This window comes from Mustela nigripes, chromosome 17 (assembly GCF_022355385.1).
Source record: "Mustela nigripes isolate SB6536 chromosome 17, MUSNIG.SB6536, whole genome shotgun sequence".
NCBI classification, from domain to species: domain Eukaryota; kingdom Metazoa; phylum Chordata; class Mammalia; order Carnivora; family Mustelidae; genus Mustela; species Mustela nigripes.
Genome location: NC_081573.1, coordinates 19,482,361 through 19,503,115, shown reverse-complemented (window position 1 = coordinate 19,503,115; position 20,755 = coordinate 19,482,361). Strand labels below are relative to the sequence as shown.

The 20,755-nt window shown below is 44.5% G+C and overlaps 2 protein-coding genes across 6 annotated transcripts in view; one reads left to right on the top strand and one right to left on the bottom strand.

The window, feature by feature from the left end:
* CEP89 (centrosomal protein 89) overlaps positions 1 to 16,147 on the bottom strand; it is a 70,008-nt gene extending 53,861 nt beyond the window's left edge. For all 4 annotated transcript variants that reach the window (XR_009400721.1, XM_059381855.1, XM_059381856.1 and 1 more), the window contains exons 1-4: positions 15,998 to 16,147; positions 14,134 to 14,240; positions 7,564 to 7,722; positions 4,778 to 4,967 (exon numbers count right to left, since the gene is read on the bottom strand). Coding sequence is in view for 3 of the 4 variants with exons in the window: in XM_059381855.1 (XP_059237838.1) it covers positions 4,778 to 4,967; positions 7,564 to 7,722; positions 14,134 to 14,240; positions 15,998 to 16,036 (495 nt within the window). In the remaining variant the exon portion in view is untranslated. The remainder of the gene's footprint in view (positions 1 to 4,777; positions 4,968 to 7,563; positions 7,723 to 14,133; positions 14,241 to 15,997) is intronic.
* A 236-nt stretch (positions 16,148 to 16,383) lies between these two features.
* On the top strand, positions 16,384 to 20,419 carry FAAP24 (FA core complex associated protein 24). 2 transcript variants are annotated; one of them, XM_059383863.1, is made up of 5 exons: positions 16,384 to 16,520; positions 16,925 to 17,043; positions 17,141 to 17,280; positions 17,468 to 17,620; positions 19,330 to 20,419. In XM_059383863.1, exons 1-5 carry the CDS (start codon positions 16,516 to 16,518, stop codon positions 19,576 to 19,578), a joined length of 666 nt encoding a protein of 221 aa, XP_059239846.1. In that variant the 5' UTR covers positions 16,384 to 16,515; the 3' UTR covers positions 19,579 to 20,419. The 2 variants fall into 2 exon arrangements, with proteins under 2 accessions (XP_059239846.1, XP_059239847.1); XM_059383864.1 differs by having other exon boundaries at positions 16,385 to 16,506.
* The last annotated feature ends 336 nt before the right edge of the window (positions 20,420 to 20,755 follow it).

Below are 20,755 nucleotides of genomic sequence, written 5' to 3'. Positions count from 1 at the left end.
TCTCCTGCCTTTTGACTTTTTTAGGTCAGAGAGTTAGAGGTCTATTATTTAAACCTTATGTTTATTTCATTTTTGCAGCTAAAAAAACAAAAACAAAAAACCCAACACAGATGTCAAAGCGACCACAGAGGCTTCTCCTGGAGAGAAGAGGAGGACTGGAAGGAACAGCAGGTTTCAGGACAAGCTTGCACTTTACATGCACTATCCAAAGCTTTTGTAAGAAATATTCATGCATTACCTGTGTAACAGAAAGATAAATTTAAATAAATTGAAAACTATGGAGACAGAAAGGGGACATTCCTAATCCTCAAGAGCAGCAGCAGAAGAATGTCTGCTATTTCTTGGCCTCCAGAAAATTCTAGAGAGCACTGGTTTACCCCAGCATGACCTGTTCCTCTCTGGGTCTCCATCCAAGCACATGGCAGACCCTCAAATACCAGTCTCTTGGCTGGATGCCCACACAGACAAGTGGGCAAATGCATGGCACTTTGTAACAAGATACCCTGCAAATCCACAAACACAACAATAATAGCAAGAATGAGGACAGGAGAGCTTTGGTAACATTCATGAATTCTGTTCAAATATAGTAATAAGGCATTTACACTACACTCTCTTCCCTTAAAATCTACTGAAAGCAATCAAAAGAATGGGGGTGGGGGGAGAAAGCTTAGTCAATGGCAGAAAACAGCTAACAAAGTGATGAAATTTGGAATGGAGAGAGAAGCCAAAGCTGCCACACCTCTTCAGACTTCAGGCATGCTGATCCTTGAAAAACCACAATGTGTCACAGTTATAAAGGTCCACAGTGACGTTCTGATGGGGGAAAAGCAGAGTCATTCCCACACAGCAGAAGCAAGGCGAGAAGAAGCTAAAGGAGACACCAGTGGACAGCCCACCTTTACTGTCTGGAATCCAGCTTCTATTCCCTACATGAAATGAAGGATGGCACAGACTGACATCTAGAACCCAAAGGAGAGATACAGAAGACCAAGAAAAGCAACAAGCCAACAAAAGATGTGGAAAGTAAATCGGTAAAACTAAAAACCAAAAGGAAAAGTGAAATCACTACAGAGAAGGTAAAAGCTATACTAGAAGCAATAACACAGTGACAAAGAGAGGAGGGTATACAGAGCAAATCCCAGAAAGTGACACTGCAAAGAAAAAAGAGGGACAAGTGGTTATAGAAAATAGAACAGACATGGAAGACAAAGGACAGCCGACAAATGCGTAAGTGTTCCCAAAGGAGAATAAATAGATAAGCTTAGTCAACGATAAAACAAAATAGGGAAGGAAATGCGCCCTGAAAACAAAAAAGGGAGATGAAAATCTGTGTCTGCAGAATTAAATATCAAACTAAATTTCAGGAAGAAAGGACAGATAACAACACACACCGCAGTGAATTCTGGTGAAGTTACTGAACTGCAAAGGATAATGAACAACCCTACCAAGGTGCCATACAGAAGAATCAAGTGACCTCAAAGGGTAATGCAAGGGGGCTGGAGCTTCTTTCCATCCCTTTGCTGTCTCTCTCCACAATCCCTTCAGAAAAGTTACATCCCCCGCTGCTGACATGGTCTCATGCCATGCTATATAACCTTCCTTTGTAACATTTATTATAATTGTGATTGGCTAACTGGTGACTGTGTGACTGTAGACTTTGTTTTATGCAGCTTCTCCAGCACCCAGCACCATGCCTGGTCCTCGCTGCATGCTCAATCACTGTATGTTGAATTACTGACCTACCCAGAGTGTCCTCCTTAACACAGTCCTTTAAGGGTGCAGAGAGGTTATCTGACTTACCCAAGCCATACTGCTGGGAAGTCAAGAAGCAGGGACTTGAACCCAGGTCTCTGAATGCCCATGGCACTGTTCTGTCCACTGGACGCTAGCTTCATGGGAACTGGACACAAATTCACGCCCACCATTTCCCCTCCAGCCTTACTTTTGGGGTGACACCAATAAGAAAACTGCTGAAAACAAGACTTCCTTTCCATGTTAGGCCATTTCTGGGCGGGTGCACACTTCACATGAAGATGTTTGCCCAACTACCCTGAAACACAGAGAGAGGCATGAGGTATAGATTTAAATCCAAATCGCCTGATTTGGGTCGCTCTGTTTCCTTATCTTTCTAGTTTTGAAAATTGTTTACTTTAAAGGTAGTAGAAAAAAATTATAAATTATTTACCCCCGATTAAAGAATGTCTATAGTAAATATAGAGAAGGCAAGTTTACTTTTTGACCTTAAATGTACCCCTCAGGCACTACCTCCTTCAGAACTGTTGCCATTGAGCGATTAAATAGCATTTTCACTGGCTCCACACACTCATTTTCCCCAAAGGTATATACTTTAATCTTATCAATTTGAGAATATTTGGTCAGTTTCAAAGAAAGCTTTATGTCTAAGAAATAGTCTCAACAGGTAAAAGGACGATGAACGCAAATTTTAATTCTAAACAGAGAAACTTGGCTGCCCTGGACTGAATCCTGCCTCTGGGTAACAACCTTGGCCAAGTCACTTACCCTGTTTCTTCACACACTTAACCCCGAGGGTGTGCTGTAAATGAGATGGTACATATAAGCTGCTTAGCCTATATTAAAGGCTCAGAAAATGTCAATGTGCCTTCCTCCACCTCTTGCATCACCCCATAACCTTTTCACCACCTCTACCCCCAAAAACCTGATGGTAAGGCTGTGGGAAACTGAAATCCCTTTCCAGCTTAAAGCGCCCTTTCATTCACGCCATCTGCAGTGGCCAGGACAAGGTACAGACTCGATAAGCCCTTCCAAATGCAATCAGTTCCTAGAAGTCCACCTCTGGGTCCTGGGTTGCATAGGGACGGCACTCCTTTTGGCTGGGACGAACAGAAATGCAGTGACTGGCATGCATACGTGGCTAGTGGGAAGGCAAAAGGACAAAAGCCGCTTTGGAGAACAATCTGGCAACATCTGGCATGACCCAGCACACTTAAGTGTGTGGACCAAATGTGCGAGGAAATAACCCAAATGTTCATCAGTAGGCGTGCAGATAAAAAAGTTAATGTGAATTCATCTCAAAACTGCACTGCTAAGTGAAAAAAGCCAAGAGGCAGAATGAATGGGTCACTGTGATGACCTATTTACATTAATTTAAAAAAAAAAAAAAAGTACTCTATTTGTTTGCTGGCACTTATTTGTAGTAGGAGAATAAAAACACAGACTTCTAAAATGTATTCCAAATCCAAAACCAAATGGTCTTCCAGGGAGGGAGACAAAGATTTCAATCCTAACTATAATTTCTTTTTAAAGAATCTGAAACAAGAAAAGATAAGCTGTCAATACTCGCTCATTCTGGAGAATGAGAATAGCAATGTGTTATATTACTTTCTACTTTTCCATGTGTTTTCTTGCTGGGTTATAGAAAATATAGATGTTCAACTTTAATAGAAACTGAAATGTCAGACAGTTTTCCAAAGTGGTAGTACCAGCTCACCCCTACCCCTGCACCGGCCAACATCAGCATTAGATGATCCCTCTAGAACCTCAACAATATTGTTAGCTGTCTTGTTCTACTTTTCACATTTTATATTAAAACAAAATTTCCCAACTGCACATGGGTCCTGAAGACACCATGACAGACATGTCTACAAAACAAAATATGTATTCTGCTAATGACAAAGGAGATTGTTTCTGTCACTAGACATTCTTTCTTCTACGGGAAATGGGGTAGCAAGCTTTACTTCCAAAGTTGAGTGATAAACAAATGAGTGATAAACAGCTCTGTCTGTAACCTCAGTGTAAAATATTGGCCAGAAAGTATGCAGACTGTGGGGCAGAGAGACTTCCCCTGGGCCCGCGGCAGAACCTGCTCCGGGCTCGGCTGCCATATACCTGCTCCAGCCTCCCTGTTGTAGAGAAACCTCACTCTGCTTGCCACAGTCTGCATGTGTTACAAAGTGATGGATGGTTAGTTCCTAAAACACTCACAGAAGGACTCCTCAAACTAAGCTCCGTAGGACCACTGAATGTTTGATTCCATACAGGAGGGGGTACTCAATAGAAATACAATCTGAATATCATTTGATGCTGCAAGTCTGTATATACAGTCACTGTAACACATGTTGTAGTGACACTGAGAGAGAGAAAAGAAAAAGAAATTATGGTGCTGTCTTTTGCCATTAAAGAAACAGCATTATCCAGTTTCCCAAACCCTAGGAGCGTGGAATTGAAACCGAGAAGCTCAGGCAGCGGTGGAGGAATGGGCTCCATCAGCCTCGCTGTACCACGGTTCCTCCCTCATGACGGGGTCGTAAATGCAACCTACCTCACCGAGGCAGTGGGGGCTAACTGCACGGAAGAGCTTGCAACAGAGGCTCCCGTATGGTAAGTGCTCAAAGAGTGTCAGCTACTACCAAGGTGAATGACGACATTCCTCTTGTCGGGCATGCATTTGAAGAAAGGTTGCAACATGCATTTTGACACTGGAAAAGTGACAGGAAAAGAGTAGCCTTGGGGGCCAGAGGAAAGAGTGGGTTTACTTAGCACTGGCTGGAAATCTACATTGAGAATGTGAGGATGTTTACCTTTTCTCTGAAGACCCTGTCTTTGAACAATAAAGGAAAGAGTCTGAAATCTGTTGCCTGACCAGATAAAAAAATGTGAGACTGTGTTCAGAAAATCAGCCTCCAGACAAAAGTCGTTAAAGGCAGAAGAGAAAAAAGAAAATCCTTACTGGTGCACTCTACACAATTTTACAATAAGCTAACAGGGTGCAGAAGATGTTCTGGAATGTGAGCCACACCTGGTTTCTGTGGGGCACAGCATACACGGCAGCACTGAGACTTCCCTCTGCTTTGGGAGCGCTGACATCCTCCGATTCGTCACAGCCAGACGACAGCTGTGCGTCCGTGTCCTCCTCCTCCTCCCTGGAGCCCAGAGTTTCAAAGGATGGCAAAGAAGATCTTCTTCCTGTCTCATTCTGCCAATTTGGTCTGCATTAAAAGGTCGGGAGCAAAATAAACAAACAGGCAAACCCCCAAACACTTCACATCGGTATATGGACCCACCTCCAAGTCCCCGCCATAAAATGATTACAACCCCCTTACAAAACATACAGAAGCTAAAGGATTAAGTCACCCACAATCCCATCTCCTTGTACACTCAGCATTTCTTTCTGCATTGTAACACAAGCCTCTTAACGTAGGCTTTTCTAGTTCCTATCACTGCCTACATACACAGTTTGCCTCATTGGTAACACATATTTAAAGTCAAAATGTTAAAGGTAAGCCCCAAATAGGTATACCAGTTTAGTCAGCTACTTCCTGTACTTAAGTCCCCCCATGATCATTGTTACAAATCGCTCTGTAATGAACATCTACAGGCAAATAATCTCTTCTGTATGTAGGATCCATCTTATGAACCAGATAACTGTACAGTAAAGTGCTGAGTTAAATGGTATGACTCTTTTGGGGTCTACAGGCATACTACACAAAATCATTTCACCAATCAGCTACAATAATGACTCTATTAGTAACAATTTTCTAAAACTTGGCACAAGAACTTAAATCTCATGTATAAATCTTGCATTTCTTACCAAAACAATATATTTCCATTTGTTTGTGTGCAGTAATTGTGTGGTGGACAGTCTCTTCATGCCCTTTGTCTACTGATCCACTTTGCTTCTAATAGGTCTATTTCAATTCAAATTTAATCTATAATTAATCTATATTTATCTACAAAACTCACAACTTTGTATTTACTGTAAGTATTTTTCCTATTCTATTAATTCAACTGTGGCTATGTAAATTTCCTTTTTACACATACAGATCATTAAAAAACACTTTTTTACCTTCTAAATTCTTAGCTTAGAAGGGCACTGCAGGCATCTGCCTCAGAGGTTTGGTAACACTGAATATAGGATTGCCTGCTCTTATTTATGCATATGTTCATACACATAAATACAAATATACACATAAATTTCATTTCATAAATGAAAGGAACAAATTCCTTTCATTTAAATAGGGATTTGTTTGGTATTTGAACTAGGCAAGGCTGGAAGCAGATTTTTTTTCTACCACTGCTAAGCACTATACTGTCGAATCCCTTCCTTCCCCTTTGCTCTGTGAAGTGGTCTTTATGAAACCATCACCCCGCATGCAAACCCCAGTTTCCCTCAGGGCATCCACACGCACCTCTCTGTACAGCAGTCCCACTGTTTACACTACTTCAACTACGCATTTTAAGTATGACGTGGCTAATCCAGCCGTCCCCCAAGTCAAAACTCTCTGGATTTCCTCTGATGGTTTTATCTGCTATTCTTTCTAATGAAGTTTAAGATCATTTCCTCATCTTTAAATTCTAATCCAGCTAAAGTGAAATTCTTATGACGAAAACAGGCTATATTCAGACATCTCAGAATGAAGTCAAGATTAAAATGTGAAAACCAAAAATATTAACATGTCCTAGAAGGAAATAAGTGAGCATTCACAGAATAGGGAAGGCCAGCCTGGCGATTCACAGACCTGTACCTCTGGGGCTAATAATACATTATATGTTAATTAAAAAAAAAAAAAAAAAAAAAAAAAAAAAGGGAAGGCCTATAAAAATTAAAAAAAGTTAAAAAAAAAAAAAAAAAAAAAATTAAAACAAAAAAAAAGAAAACAAAAAAAAAAAAAAAAAAAAAAAAACCCACAAAAAAGCCCTCAAAAAACAAAACTGAATAAACATGACAGATAAAAGGTAAACCTGGTCATGTGTTCCCCCAACCCTACTCCATAAGCCCTTCAATCCTCAGTGTCTTCCTGGTGCTGCTAGCGAAAGGGGGTGGGGAGGACCAAACCTCAGAATGGGCCACCAAAGGTATCACCAGGCTGGCCTCTGCCTACTCCTCCAGGCCATCTTGAATGACTGCCCACCTCACCCAAGTGCCCCAGCCCCTGCCACAAACATCTTCCTTCAGCTGCCCACATCTGTCCTTGTGTCATGCTCCCTCTTCTGTCCTGATAGCTCATCCGAGCCCCACACTGACCATTTCCCCCAAGCTCCTGAGCCGCTCCCAGGCACTCCCTATACCTTCCTCAGCTCTGCTGCCAGTGCTTGCTTCCTGACGAGGAAACCTTGCTGACCGCCCAGCCGGATGTCGGCAGTCACCCAGCTCAAGCAACAGAGCACATGATGTGAAAGAAGAGAAAAGGTTGTAAAGTAGGTGCCAAAGAAGATAAAATCAGCAGCAATGTTCAGAGAAGGCCACACAAGAGGTGGTGGGTGACAGCTCTCGCATCTAGGTGGTGATACGGGACAGTCCCGTGAGGGGCTGAAGGCTGTCCTGAACTCGCTGGCTCTGTGCAGCCAGGAAAATACCCAGGGCTTTCACAAGCCATAATCTCACAAGAGCCACCCAAGAGAGAATTCTGAGAGGAGTCAAAAACAATCAGTGTCCCAGGACAGCGTCCCTTTAACCCTGATGATGAAAACCTGAGTACTAACTCTAGTCACAGGCACACGCACGCACGCACACACGCATGCATGCACATGTGAGCTGGGGCGCCTCCGTCAGAGATGCAGCAGAGCCAGCGACAGGGTCCTCACCGAAGCCTCAGCTCAGAGGTGGTGGCATAGGGCTCGATGAAACTGTCCTTTTCGACGCAGGTTGTGTCACTCTCAGACAGGGATCTCTGGCGAGGCTGAGGAATGGCGACAGTCCGGCTGGTCAGCGTTGTTGCTAGGATGACTGCAGCCAGAGCAGATCTAGACAAACACATGCCAGGGAAAAGGTGAGACACAACCAGCAAGCTGAAGGCTGAATGACAGGTCATGAGAATTACTGAAGGGTGACCTTCTGCTCCATGTGCATGCAGTGTGTCCCCACTGACTACGAGCCCGCTGGCTGTTATATGCCTCATTTCATTATCACACCAACTGAATGGATGCATATTACTGCCATCTCCATTTTTTCCTAAAATATAAATGACTTGTCCAAGATTTCCTATTAAGGAGATGGGTCCAGGTCTCCAATCTAAGCAGTCTCTATTCAAGTAGTTTCCTTATTTTTTTTTAAAGATTTTATTTATTTATTTGCCAGAAAGAGAAAGAAAGAGCACGCGCACAGGCAGGCCGAGTGGCAGCAGAGGCAGAGGGAGAAGTAGGCTCCCCGCCGAGCAAGAAGCCGGATGTGGGACTCAATTCCAGGATGCTGGGATCATGACCTGAGCCGAAGGCAGCTGCTTAACCAACTGAGCCACCCAGGCGTCCTTTTTTTTTTTTTAAAAGTAGTTTCCTTTTAAAATAAAAGATCAGAATGGGGGGCAAAAATGGGAAATATAAAAAATGCAAAAATTTTATTTTTAAATTATTTTTTAAAGATATGCATTTATTTATTTTAGCAAGAGAGAGAGCATGCGCGCGCGCACGAGTTGGGGGGCAGAGGGACAGAGAATCTCGAGCAGACTCCATGCTGAGTGTAGGGCCTGAGCCAGGCTCTCAAGACAGTAAGATCAGGACCTGTGCTGAAACCAAGAGCTGGATACTTAACTGACTATGCCACCCTGGTGCCCCCCAAAAAAGATATAAATGATTTTAAAAGGCATTTTTAAAAACATGCAAATTATTCAAAACTCTAATACTGGAAAGACAGAGTAATAAATTTATACTCCCACTTGAAAAAGCAAAACAAAGCAACAGATTTACAACTGTGTCAGCTTACTACCTCAGAGAATTTCCAGGTCATGGCACAGTGAAGTCAGGTGGACCTCCTGAGCTATGGAGACAGAACTGAGTGTCCAGGAACAGCACAGCGGATATTTGCAGGACAGAGGACCGGAAAGGAGAGAGCTGAACAGAGAGAGCTCCGGAAATCTGTAGATAGCCCCCTGAGTGTTCAGCAAAACATTCCTCAGTGCACAAATGTGAGGAAACTATCCAAGGCTAGAAGAACTACCGACAATGATTCGAGGTTCGGTGCCAGGTGCTTACACACAGTTGGGGACAATGCCTGTTCCCATCAGACAGACGGGAAAAATTATAATCTACAGGACATTGAGTACAGTCCTTGGAAAGGTCTTGCTTCAGTAGTGGGGAGTACTTAACCCAGGACTGAGCACTACTTCAGCTGTACCTAACAAATCATAAAAACAAGACCTAAAAGATCAAATTGGTTCCAAGGAACTTAAATGCATCCCAGAACAAAATTCTAGAAGATTGGTAGGAATACAAAAATATCTAGCATACAGCAAGGTGACACAACAGCATCTAGTATGCAATCCAAGATAACCAGGCATGCAAAGAGACAGAAAAACACGACCCAAAATGATGAGAGAATCAACAGAAACCCACTCGAAACTGAACGCATATGTTAGAATTAGCAGAGAAGGACTTTAAGACAGTTATGGGGTGCCTGGATGGCTCAATCATTGGGCGTCTGCTTTCTGCTTGGGTTGTGACTGAGCCCCATGCCAAGCAGGGAGCCTGCTTCTCCCTCTCCCACCCCCCTGCTTGGGCTCCTGCTCTGTCAGGTAAATAAATGAAATCTTAAAAAAAAAAAAAAAAAAGGCAGTTATAACTGTATTCCATAGGTTCAAAAAGCTAAGTAGAAACATGGGAGAGTATTAAAAAAGACTTGGGGGGGAAAAAAAGGCTTGAGCTTTGAGATCTGAAAATTATACTCTATGGGACGGGCAGCAAATCACCCATTGCAGAAGAAAGGACTAGTGAAATTAAAAGCAAAACAAGAAAAAACAACCAAAATGAAACACAAAGAGGAAATAATTTTTTAATTTTTTAAAAAAGATTTTATTTATTTATTTATTTGACAGAGATCACAAGTAGGCAGAGAGGCAGGCAGAGAGAGAGGAGGAAGCAGGCCCCCTCGTGAGCAGAGAGGCCGACACAGGGCTTGATCCCAGGACCCTGGGATCATGACCTGAGCCAAAGGCAGAGGCTTTAACCCACTGAGCCACCCAGGCGCCCCAAATAATTTTTTAAAAAAGAGCATCATGAGACATGGGATAAAAAATGTGACTGTTTTATGCTTTAAGCCACTAAGTTTTGTTGTAATTTGTTACACAAAAGTAGGGAGCTAATACAATAGCCTCTTCATCAAATGGTCCTGGAACAACCAGATATCCACGTGCAAAAAAATCAACTTGAATCTGTGCCTCCTACATCATATTCAAAAATAAACTCTAATTACATCATAGACCACAATATAAAGCCCAAAACTATAAAACTTCCAGAAGAAAATATAGGAGAAAATCTTTGTAGCCTTGGGTCAGGCAAAGATTTCTTATATATGATACTGAAATCATAATCTTTTTTTTTTAATATTTTATTTATTTATTTGAGAGAGAGACAGTGAGAGAGAGCATGAGCGAGGAGAAGGTCAGAGAGAGAAGCACTGAAATCATAATCTTTTTTTTTTTTTTTTTAAAGATTTTATTTATTTGTCAGAGACAGCGAGCGAGAGCGAGCACAGGCAGACAGAGTGGAAGGCAGAGTCAGAGGGAGAAGCAGGATCCCCGCGGAGCAAGGAGCCCGATGTGGGACTCGATCCCAGGACGCTGGGATCACGACCCGAGCCGAAGGCAGCTGCTTAACCAACTGAGCCACCCAGGCGTCCCTGAAATCATAATCTTAAAAGAAAAAATTGTTATGATAAATTTCATAAAAATTAAAAACTTCTGCTCTTTGAAAGACACTGTTAAGAGAATGAAAAGACAAGCCACATACGGGGAGAAAATATTTGCAAATCTCAGATTTGATAAAGGACTTGTATCCAGAATAGATAAGGAACTCTTCTCAAAATACCGTAATAGGAGGAGCCCGGGTGGCTCAGTGAGTTAAAGCTTCTGCCTTTGGCTCAGGTCATGATCTCAGGGTCCTAGGATCGAGCCCCGCATCAGGCTCTCTGCTCAGTAGGGGGGCCTGCTCCCCGCCCCCCCGCCTGCCTCTCTGACTACTTGTGATCTATCAAATAAATAAATAAAATTTTTTTAAAAAATACAGTAATAGGAACACAAACAACCCAGTTTTCAAAAGTGGTGGCACAAGATTTGAATAGACACTTCACCAAAGCCAAATGGCAAATAAACACAAAAGATGCTCAACAACCTTAGGAATCAAAGAAATGCGAAATAAAACCACAATGAGATGTTACTACACTACTAGTATACTATTTAGTATACTATAAGAACTGTACTATATTATACTACAAAGTATACTACTTAGAAAGTCCAAAATTTACATTCATAAGCATATCTGTGGAGTGAGCTTCAAGAAGTAAGCCCCCTTGGGTAGAGACATCCAGAAATCTGCAAGGAAAGATCTGGGAATTTCAGATGTGTGCATGGACTCCAGGTACAACAGAGCTGCCTGGGCCAAAGGAATAAGGAATGGGAATCAATATACGGTCACCCAGAAAGCATAAGGAAGATGGAGATTCACCAAACAAGCTCTATACATTGTTACCACTTCCAAAATCCTATCAATAAAAAATATGAGTTAGAACTAATGTCAACTAAATTATAAACCACACACACACACACACACACACACACACACACATTACTGCCCAAATCAAGTATTGCTGAGGATGTAACTAGAACTCACACAGTGCTGGTCAGAACATAAATTAAAACTTCAGAAAACAGTTTGACAGTTACTTAACAAATACACACCAAGTCTATGACCCACCTATTCTACTCCTAGGTATCTATCCAAGAAAAACGAAAGCATGTGTAGGAAACAAAGATTTGTAAACAAATTTTCATGGCAGCGTTAGTTTTAAAATACTAAAACCTGAGGGGCGCCTGGGTGGCTCAGTGGATTAAGCTGCTGCCTTCAGCTCAGGTCATGATCTCAGGATCCTGGGATCGAGCCCCGCATTGGGCTCTCTGCTCAGTGGGGAGCCTGCTTCCCTCCCGTCTCTCTCTGCCTGCCTCTCTGCCTACTTGTGATCTCTCTCTCTCTGTCAAATGAATAAAATCTTTAAAAAAAATTAAAACCTGAAAACAACTCGAATATCCATCCACAGGTAAATGGAGAAACAAACTGTGACACATTCATTATTCATATGATGGAACACTACTCAGCAGTAAAAAAGATGAATTACCGATTTTCACTACATTATGGATGCATCTCAAAATAATTACCCTGAATCAGAGAAGCTGGCATAATTATTTTGTGTAATCCCACTTACGTATAATTCTAGGAAATGCAGACTAATCTAATATGACAGAAAGCTGCTCAGTGGTGGTGGAGAGAAGGGGGCGAGGGTGGACTGGGCAGAGGGGAATGGGAAGGGGGAGAGAAGCACAGGAGGTAGGAATTACAAAGGGGGCCACAAGGAAACCTGGGGGATAATGGGTATGTTTATTATCTTGATTACAGTGATGGTTTAATGGGTGTAAATATATGTCGTAACATGATGCATTTCAAATATGTAGTTTAAGTCCATTATACCTCAATAAAATTGGTTTAAGAAACATAAAAAGACTGCTTAAGGCAAAAGTAATAATAATACACTGTGAGACTTATAATGTATGGAATTAGAAGGGGCAACAGTAACATGAAGGATGGGAAGGAGGAGACGGAAGTCAATGGCTGTAGGATTCTTACACTATTACACTTCACACGAAGCATGGTAACATCTCAATGTAATTTGAACGCCAGTTCCTACAAATAAAAAAAATGTGGAAATAGGCCACATTTACCAAAGCTTTGTGGATTATGTTTGGCTTATAAACATAATAATCCAGGAAGATATTTTTGTACAGTAGAGGAGACAACAAAGATTTTCTAACTGACCTACAACATGCTTGCAATGAGATAAATGTGTTGGTTTTTCTGCTTGAGGATGGAAGGTAAAGCTGTCTCTCGCCATCATTGCTGCCACAGAAACATGGAAGCCTTAACGATACAGCATCAGGGTTGGTCACAAAGACAGTGAAGAGCTGGGGAGACAGACCCACAGGTGTACTGGAGCCATTGCTTGCCAGTTGTGACACTTTGCACCAGTGCAGGCACTTGAACCCGAGCTAGAGAGCCCAACAAGACCTCTCTAAGAGGGTCGCTGAGAGCATGGAATGAAATAATGCTTCTGAAGGACTTACAACAGTCCTCGGCTCGGGGTAAACACTAATAAATGGCTCTTCTTGTTAGCAACATGGTACTTAAAGAAAAAACAAACACTAAAAATATTTCAAAGTGTTTCTTTCTCAGGAGGCATACCATATTCTAATTTCAAAGAACACTAAAACAAAGGTACCACTCTTGCATGAAATTAGTTCTGTCAATTCAATGGTAAGTGTCAAGCCATGTATCCATGTTTTTTTATGGATAAAAAATAGTCTAAAATTCTCCTGTGTCTAAGCCCTTAGAAGGCACAGGCAGAGGTGTTAGGTATAAAAGAAAGTCAGTTCTGGGATGCCTGGGTGGCTCAGTTGGTTGGACGACTGCCTTCGGCTCAGGTCATGATCCTGGAGTCCCAGGATCGAATCCCACATCAGGCTCCCAGCTCGATGGGGAGTCTGCTTCTCCCTCTGACCTTCTCCTCGCTCATGCTCTCTCTCACTGTCTCTCTCTCTCAAATAAATAAATAAAATCTTTAAAAAAAAAAAAAAAAAAAGAAAGTCAGTTCTCTGATGCTGAGAGCACCGGAAGATGAGGGAATCCCAGGCTCTGGGGAGTGAACATCCTTTTCCTTCTTTCCCCCAAATCAGCTATTTTTAAATTTTTTTTTAAAGATTTTATTTATTTGGTTCACAGAGAGAGAGATCACAAGTAGGCAGAGCAGCAGGCTCCCTGCTGAGCAGAGAGCCCGATGTGGGGCTCAATCCCAGGACCCTGAGATCATGATCTGAGCCGAAGGCAGAGGCTCAACCCACTGAGCCATCCAGGTGCCCCCAAATCAGCTCTTTTAAAAGACAGACTTGTATTTCAAAAGAAAATTCTGTGCATAATTCAAATTCCTTTCAACATACTATGAACCTATATACTTGGGCTTTAATGCTTTAATCTGGAACACTACAATTATGAAACAAACTCCATACCCCTGAAAGGAACAGATCATTATCCCACAGAGAAACCATAGTAAGTGCTTCATTATGGAACCAAGATAAACATTTCGAAGGATGTGAATCTAATGGCTGTCCACCTGAGACTCACCTTGGTCTCTCTGGAGAAGGGTTGGGGCTGCGGGGAGGAGGTGTGCGTGGCACAGCTGGCTTTGGTGCGATGCTGGCTGCAGGTAGAAAGCCATGGATGATGTGTTTCTGCACAAATGAAACCCAGCAGTGTCACTGGTGTATGGGATTACCTGGGTCCTGTTGACACCCCGCCTGGGGCCTGAAAGGGGACACCTGCACTGGCCACCCAGGGATCTAACCCCACCAGGAACCCACCAGTCCTCCCCCTGCCATCCCCAATTCCCATATGGCCAGGCAAGGATGCTCACCCAGGGAACACCACTGCAGCTGGCCATTGTGGGAAACCTCTTGTCCTTCCTCCTCAGAGGGACCTGACCATCCCCCAGAGTCACCCTCTAGGACCTCCAGCCTCACAGCGTGACCTCCAATAACCCTACTCTCTCACTTGCTGCCTCACCTGCAGAACGGAAGCTCTGGAGAGCAGGCAATGTTCTTGTCTTTATCAACCCTGGAACTCAAGCACTTCCCCCCATTAGTCTACACCATGTGGAAGCTTAATAAAGATTTTAGACAGTTTACCTCAAAGACGCACAGAATAGCAAAAACTAGCTTCTCCACACAACGGAAATCAGGGAATCTGGTTTTAGGCACCTGGCAGTCATTCAGAAGTTTCTGAGTATAACCCAACCTTCACTCTCTCAGTACTAGTCATTATCCACACCTACTCAAGGCAAAACACCTAGATTGCAATGAAGAAAATTTGTCTTCATCGACAAGGTAATAAGAGTATGGAGGGAAAAACACCCACGTACTTATCATGTAACATGAATTACAGAAGGCGCCAAGGGAAAGGGAAAGACAAATTTGGTGCTGGGATGGCACAGGGAAGGAAGAGCTCCTCCGGGTCTGGAGGCCAGCAAGGGGACCTCTAATGTCCCGCTGAAGAAAAATCACAGAGGCATTTAGACGGGGTCATCAAAGATGGCCACGGCTCTCACATGTGGGAAATGAGATGGAAAAGCATTCTAGGAAGAAGGAACAGCATGAACAACGAAAGAAGCAAGACACTGGCGGCAATGTTCTAGAAATAACACGTATCCCTCTGAGGGGAGGAAGAATGCACGGGAGGTAAGCGTGGTGATTATTCCCATTTAAGAGTTTTCATACGTGACTAAGGAGAACCTGTGTCTCAGTGAGGTACACCCACCGAAACTGACCCCCGGAAAGGCTCCTCAGGCAGTGAAAGGCATGAAATTGGGAGGAGGCGCCTACAGTGACACAGTGGCCATGATAAGGTTTGGAGCGCAGCATTCCAGGCAGAAGGAACAGCAAAGGCCTGAAGGAAGAGAAGAAATGGCTGGAGAGAGGGCGGGGGAGAGGGGGAGAGAGGGAGAGGGGGAGAGAGAGAGAGAAAGTTGGAGGCACTGGGTTTTAAGGAGCCTAGGGCAATACTGGAAGCAGAGAAACAGCGAGGAGCTGCAGCAGCCGCCAGAGAGATGCCAGGAAGATGCTGGAAGCCAGGGTGGAGGCGGAAACAGCTGCAGGTTATGGTTGGCGGGAAGAATCTATGGAACTTGGCTGATGGGGTTACGCGGCGGGTAGCGGAGGGAAGACTCCAGAACGACTTCCCACTGAGGCATATTCAGCGGTGGAGTAGGATTGTGCCGGCAAGACTGCTCCCCGACACCCGAGGAAACGCTGCAGGGGAGACAGGGCGCCGCCGTCTGACCGAGGCCCACCCTGGGATAGAGGATGCTTTAGAACGCCAAAAATCAGGGCCTCTCGAGTGGGAGACAACGTCATTTTGCGCTGCTACCTGGCCTCAACCGCAGGCCAAATCCTAACCCATTCCTGTTTAACTCCTGCCCCCGGGATCTACTTACAAACTGGCTCTTGCGGCCCCTGCGAAACCCTTGGAGCATCCTTGGTGCGGGGAGTGGCCGGACCAGGGCTGGACGCACGTGAGGCTATCCTAACAAGCAAGGACCGCTCCGTGGAACCTGAGCTCCTCCCGCTGGCTAAGCCCGAGACGCTTTTTCTACGCAATGCACTTCGCAACAACCTCGTCTTTCATTGGTTCTCCTTTCCCCTCGGCCAGTCAGAGCCAAGGTTACTCCGCCGTGTAGCTCTTGGCAACCAGCTGCCCGCATTCAAATTCTCCAGGGCGGAAACAGTGCGTGTTCCGTTCTCTTATTGGCCAGCTCAAGTGTCGATCTCTAACACCATAGCCTATCCGGCGCCGTGGGAGGTGGAGGGTGGGCAGGATGAAAAATTGGCTAGCGCTCGGGAGGGAAACCGGAAGTGGCGCGCCGGGTTGAAAGCTGAGGGTCTCCTGGCTGAGGGCGGCAGCAGACATTGTGCAGACCGAGCGGGGGGTGCCAGGAGCCAGCAGGTGACGAAAATGAGGCACGCGGCTACCAGGACGGGAATCTCCTGGGTCTTAGACTTTGGCAAATAATTTGGTCCTTTAAAGACCTTGGGGGGCGCCTGGGTGGCTCAGTGGGTTGAAGCCTCTGCCTTCGGCTGGGGTCGTGATCTCAGGGTCAGGGGATCGAGCCCCGCATCGGGCTCTCTGCTCAGCAGGGAGCCTGTTTCCTCCTCTCTCTGCCTGCTGCTCTGCCTGCTTGTGATCTCTGTCTGTCAAATGAATAAATGAAATCTTTTTAAAAATAAATAAATAAATAAATAAATAAATAAATAAATAAATAAAGACCTTGGAAGCGGGCTCCTGCCGGAGGGGCCCCGGCTCCGAGGGGGCCGTGGGGCCGTGTGCGGGAGAGCTTGCTCAAATGCCGTCTTTTCCTTATTAGGTCGAGGCCGCCGATGGCCAGGAACCCTCCTGAGGGCACAGGCCCCATGCACGTGCCTTTTGGGCATGTTGTGGCCAACGAGAAGTGGCGCGGGTCGCAGCTGGCGCAGGGGATGCAAGGTCGGTGGGCTGCCTGTGCATAAGCCCTCTCCTAAGCTTTTTCAAAACGTGTTACCTACTGTCCTCACGGAACTCCTTTTTCTTTTTCTTGTCTAAGGGAAAATTAAAATCGTGTTTGAGGATGGCCTGGCACCGGTAGATTTTTACTTGTCAAGCAGATCTTGCATTCTTTATGTCACCGAAGCTGATTTGGTGGCAGGAAATGGCTACAGGAAGAGGCTTGTTCGGGTTAGAAATGTAAGTACTAAATGGAAGACACTGAAGCGTAAAATTGACTTCCATCCACCCCCTTCTCCATCCTTTGGAATAATTTATACTCAATTATTGGCCGTTCGAAGCACTCTTGGACCGAGAACTTTCTTAAACTGAAGGTAGTTTTGTTGCAAAATGGTTTACTGTTTCGTTTTTTTCCTTCCTTTTAAAGTCTAGTAATCTTCAAGGGATTGTAATAGTTGAGAAAACACAGATGAGTGAACAATACTTCCCGGCCATACAGAAGTTTACAGTGCTGGACCTTGGGATGGTGTTGCTTCCAGTGGCCAGCCCAATGGAAGCGTCCAGCCTTATCACCCAGTTGGTAAGTACTGATTCCTACTCCTCTGCAGGAGCCCTGCCTTACAGACTCTCACCTGAGCTTTCTGGATCTATCACTCCAGCTGCTGCTCTTGCTGTCGGTGCAATCCATCAGTCCTGTCTACAGTAGTCCTCACTTACCTGTGGTCAGCTGCGGTCCAAAGCAGATGATCCTTTATTTAGTTATGTACTTATTCGTGTATGAGAGAGTGCACAAGCAGGCAGAGGGGCAGAGGGAGAGAGAGAAACAGACTCAAGGCTGAGCAGGGAGCCCAATTTGGGGCTGTATCCCAGGACCCTGAGATCATGACCTGAGCCGAAGGCAGACAACCAGCTGAGCCACCCAGGTACCCCACAGATGATCCTTTTCTAGAAAACAAAAAACCTGATTCTCCAATCAGTCTTCACTTATTATTCATCTTCATTGTGCTTGAGAATTTCCTGAGGAACTTTAAAGATCAACGATACATGAGCCTTACCTCAGGCCAATTAAAAATCAGAATGTCGGGGCGCCTGGGTGGCTCAGTGGGTTAAAGCCTCTGCCTTTGGCTCAGGTCATGATCCCAGGGTCCTGGGATCGAGCCCCACATCGGCTCTCTGCTCAGCAGGGAGCCTGCTTCCTCCTCTCTCTCTGCCTGCTTCTCTGCCTACTTGTGATCTCTGTCAAATAAATAAATAAAATCTTTAAAAAAAAAAATCAGAATGTCAGGGTAGGGCCTTAAGCATCAATCTGTGTTGTACTGTGGATTTTAAATTTCCCTTTTGATGTGTAGCTAGGATTGAGAAGCACCCCATGTCGTTCATAGATTACTCTCTCCCTTCTCCACCTAATACCTTGCTTGTCTGGTCCTAACTTCTCCTGATGTAATGCTATCGACTACCTTCCTGTATGCACCACTAACTGAAAACTGGGTTTCTCCTTTTACAGGCAAGCTCTCTCCAGGTCCTGTACCAAACAGGTCCAGTTTAGTTTTAATGTAATCCCATACTGGGTGCCTGGGTGGCTCAGTCAGTTAAGCATCTGCCTTCCGATCAGGTCATGATCCCAGGGTCCTGAGATCCAGTCCTGTATCGGGCTCCCTGCTCAGCGGGGAGTCTGCCCCTCCCTGCTACTTGTGCACACGTGCTTGGTCACTCTCTCTCACTCTCAAAAAAAAAAAACTTAAAAAAAAATTTAATCCCATACAACTGAATCATTTTCTAGTGGGCCACAGGAACATGTTTGAATTCCTCAGAGTATGTTTGCATTGCTTTATTCTAATTATTCTGAAAATACAAGTTTTAATCAGATTTTCTCATAGTCCTTTGTGTACTCATACGGTTCCTCTTTCAATAATTTTGCTGTTATGTGAAAAATTATATTCATGGAGGGGTGCCTGGGTGACTCAGTGGATTAAGCCTCTGCCTTCGGCTCGGGTCATGATCTCGGGGTCCTGGGATCGAGCCCCACATCGGGCTCTCTGCTCAGCGGGGAGCCTGCTTCCCCACCTCTCTCTCTGTCTCTTTGGCTATTTGTGATCTCCTCTCTCTCATTCTATCAAATAAATAAATAATTAATTTAAAAAAATTATATTCATGGTATATGAAAACATTTGTAGTTGGTAAGTCAAGCTGGACCAAATGGAAAAGGATAACTAAATTTCTGTAAATTTTTAAGAGAACTGCCAGTCCTCTAGAGGGCGCTCACGTGCTTTCCCTTTACTATTGGTTTAGGTTCAAGAACAAACCAAAGAGCCCAGTAAGAACCCTTTCCTCAGTAAGAAACGGGGTCAGATCCCTGAGCTATCCCTCCTTCGAACTGTGCAACAGATCCCAGGAGTTGGAAAAGTTAAAGCCCCCCTTCTCCTTCAGAAGTTCCCAAGTATCCAACAGCTAAGTAATGCTTCTGTCCGAGAACTGGAGCCAGTCGTGGGACAAGCAGCAGCACAGCACATTCAAGCCTTCTTCACGCAGCCCAGCTGACAACTCTTCTCACAGCTTGGACCGCAAGCTACTGGATCATGTTCAGTTTTCATATTTAAAATTGGAGAACAAAGACCTTCCTTTCACAGCATGTAATGAGTGACTGGGGTAAGGCATGCACGGAAGCTGCCAATTACCCTGTCTTGCTCTCTGGGTATGGGCATTTAAGTTGGTGGGCTCCAGATAGCACGGCCCTCGTGCTGCTAGTGGAAGAGGAGGCGTGGAGGGCACTCCTGGTCGGCTCTACTGAGCATGTGACTCTTGATCTTGGGGTTGTGAGCCCCACTTTGGGGGTACCAATTACTTAAAAAAAAAAAACCACAATCTTAAAAAAAAAAAAACAAAAAACACACACACACAAAAACAGGGACCCCAGGGTGATGCAGTTGGTTGAGTGTCCAATTCTTGGTTTCGACTCAGCTCATTATCTCAAGCTTGAGCCCCTCACTGGGCTCCATGTTCAGCATGGAGTCCGCTTGGGATTCTCCCTCTCCCTTTCTCTCAAAATAGATAAATAAATCTAAAAACAAAAACAAAGTCTTTAAGAGAGAGTGAGAATGAGCCCATGGGGATCTTCCTGAGAGAGTTTACTAATGGACTCTCAAATTCAGCAAAAAGCTGGCCTGGGCAGATTGACTAGTGTCTATCATGGAAAGGTCTAATCAGATCAGGAGGTAGATGTGACCTTCTAAAGGAAACAGACCTACAATGAAGCGCGGTGCTGTGTACCATAAACTCCTTGTTCCTGGTGGCAGAGCCAGTGTTCTTCCAACATGGTCTTAATATTGCTTGCTGTTTTAAGGGTGTTGCCAGTGTAAATAAACAATTGTACTGGCTTTTCTTCCTGCCTCCCTCCCTCCCTTCCTGGTAGCTGCACAGTTTGTTCTTAGTCACTGAGCATGCCTTCTGAACACAGCCTGGAGTTTGGAGTTCCCTTTTAAAGGTAAAAAGCCAGCGTATACGCAGGAGGAAAAGAATGTGTTTGGCAGCATATAGCCCAACAGGAGGTAGATCTGTAGGAAAATGGCAGGGCAGACGCATCCACAGAGGAGAGCCCGGGGTGGGGATGAAAGGGTACAATCGGCTGCTCAAAAAAGACATGCACTTAGCCACTCTGAGCAACAGAATGGAGGTTCCTCAACAAGTTGAAAATAGAGCTACCCAGCAATCGCACTAC

Bases quoted from the DNA above. Each gene is read 5' to 3' on its own strand.
- FAAP24 (XM_059383863.1), top strand. The intron at 17,281-17,467 runs GTAAGTACTAAA...TTCCTTTTAAAG, and splicing joins GGCTTGTTCGGGTTAGAAAT to TCTAGTAATCTTCAAGGGAT. The intron at 17,621-19,329 runs GTAAGTACTGAT...CTATTGGTTTAG, and splicing joins CCAGCCTTATCACCCAGTTG to GTTCAAGAACAAACCAAAGA.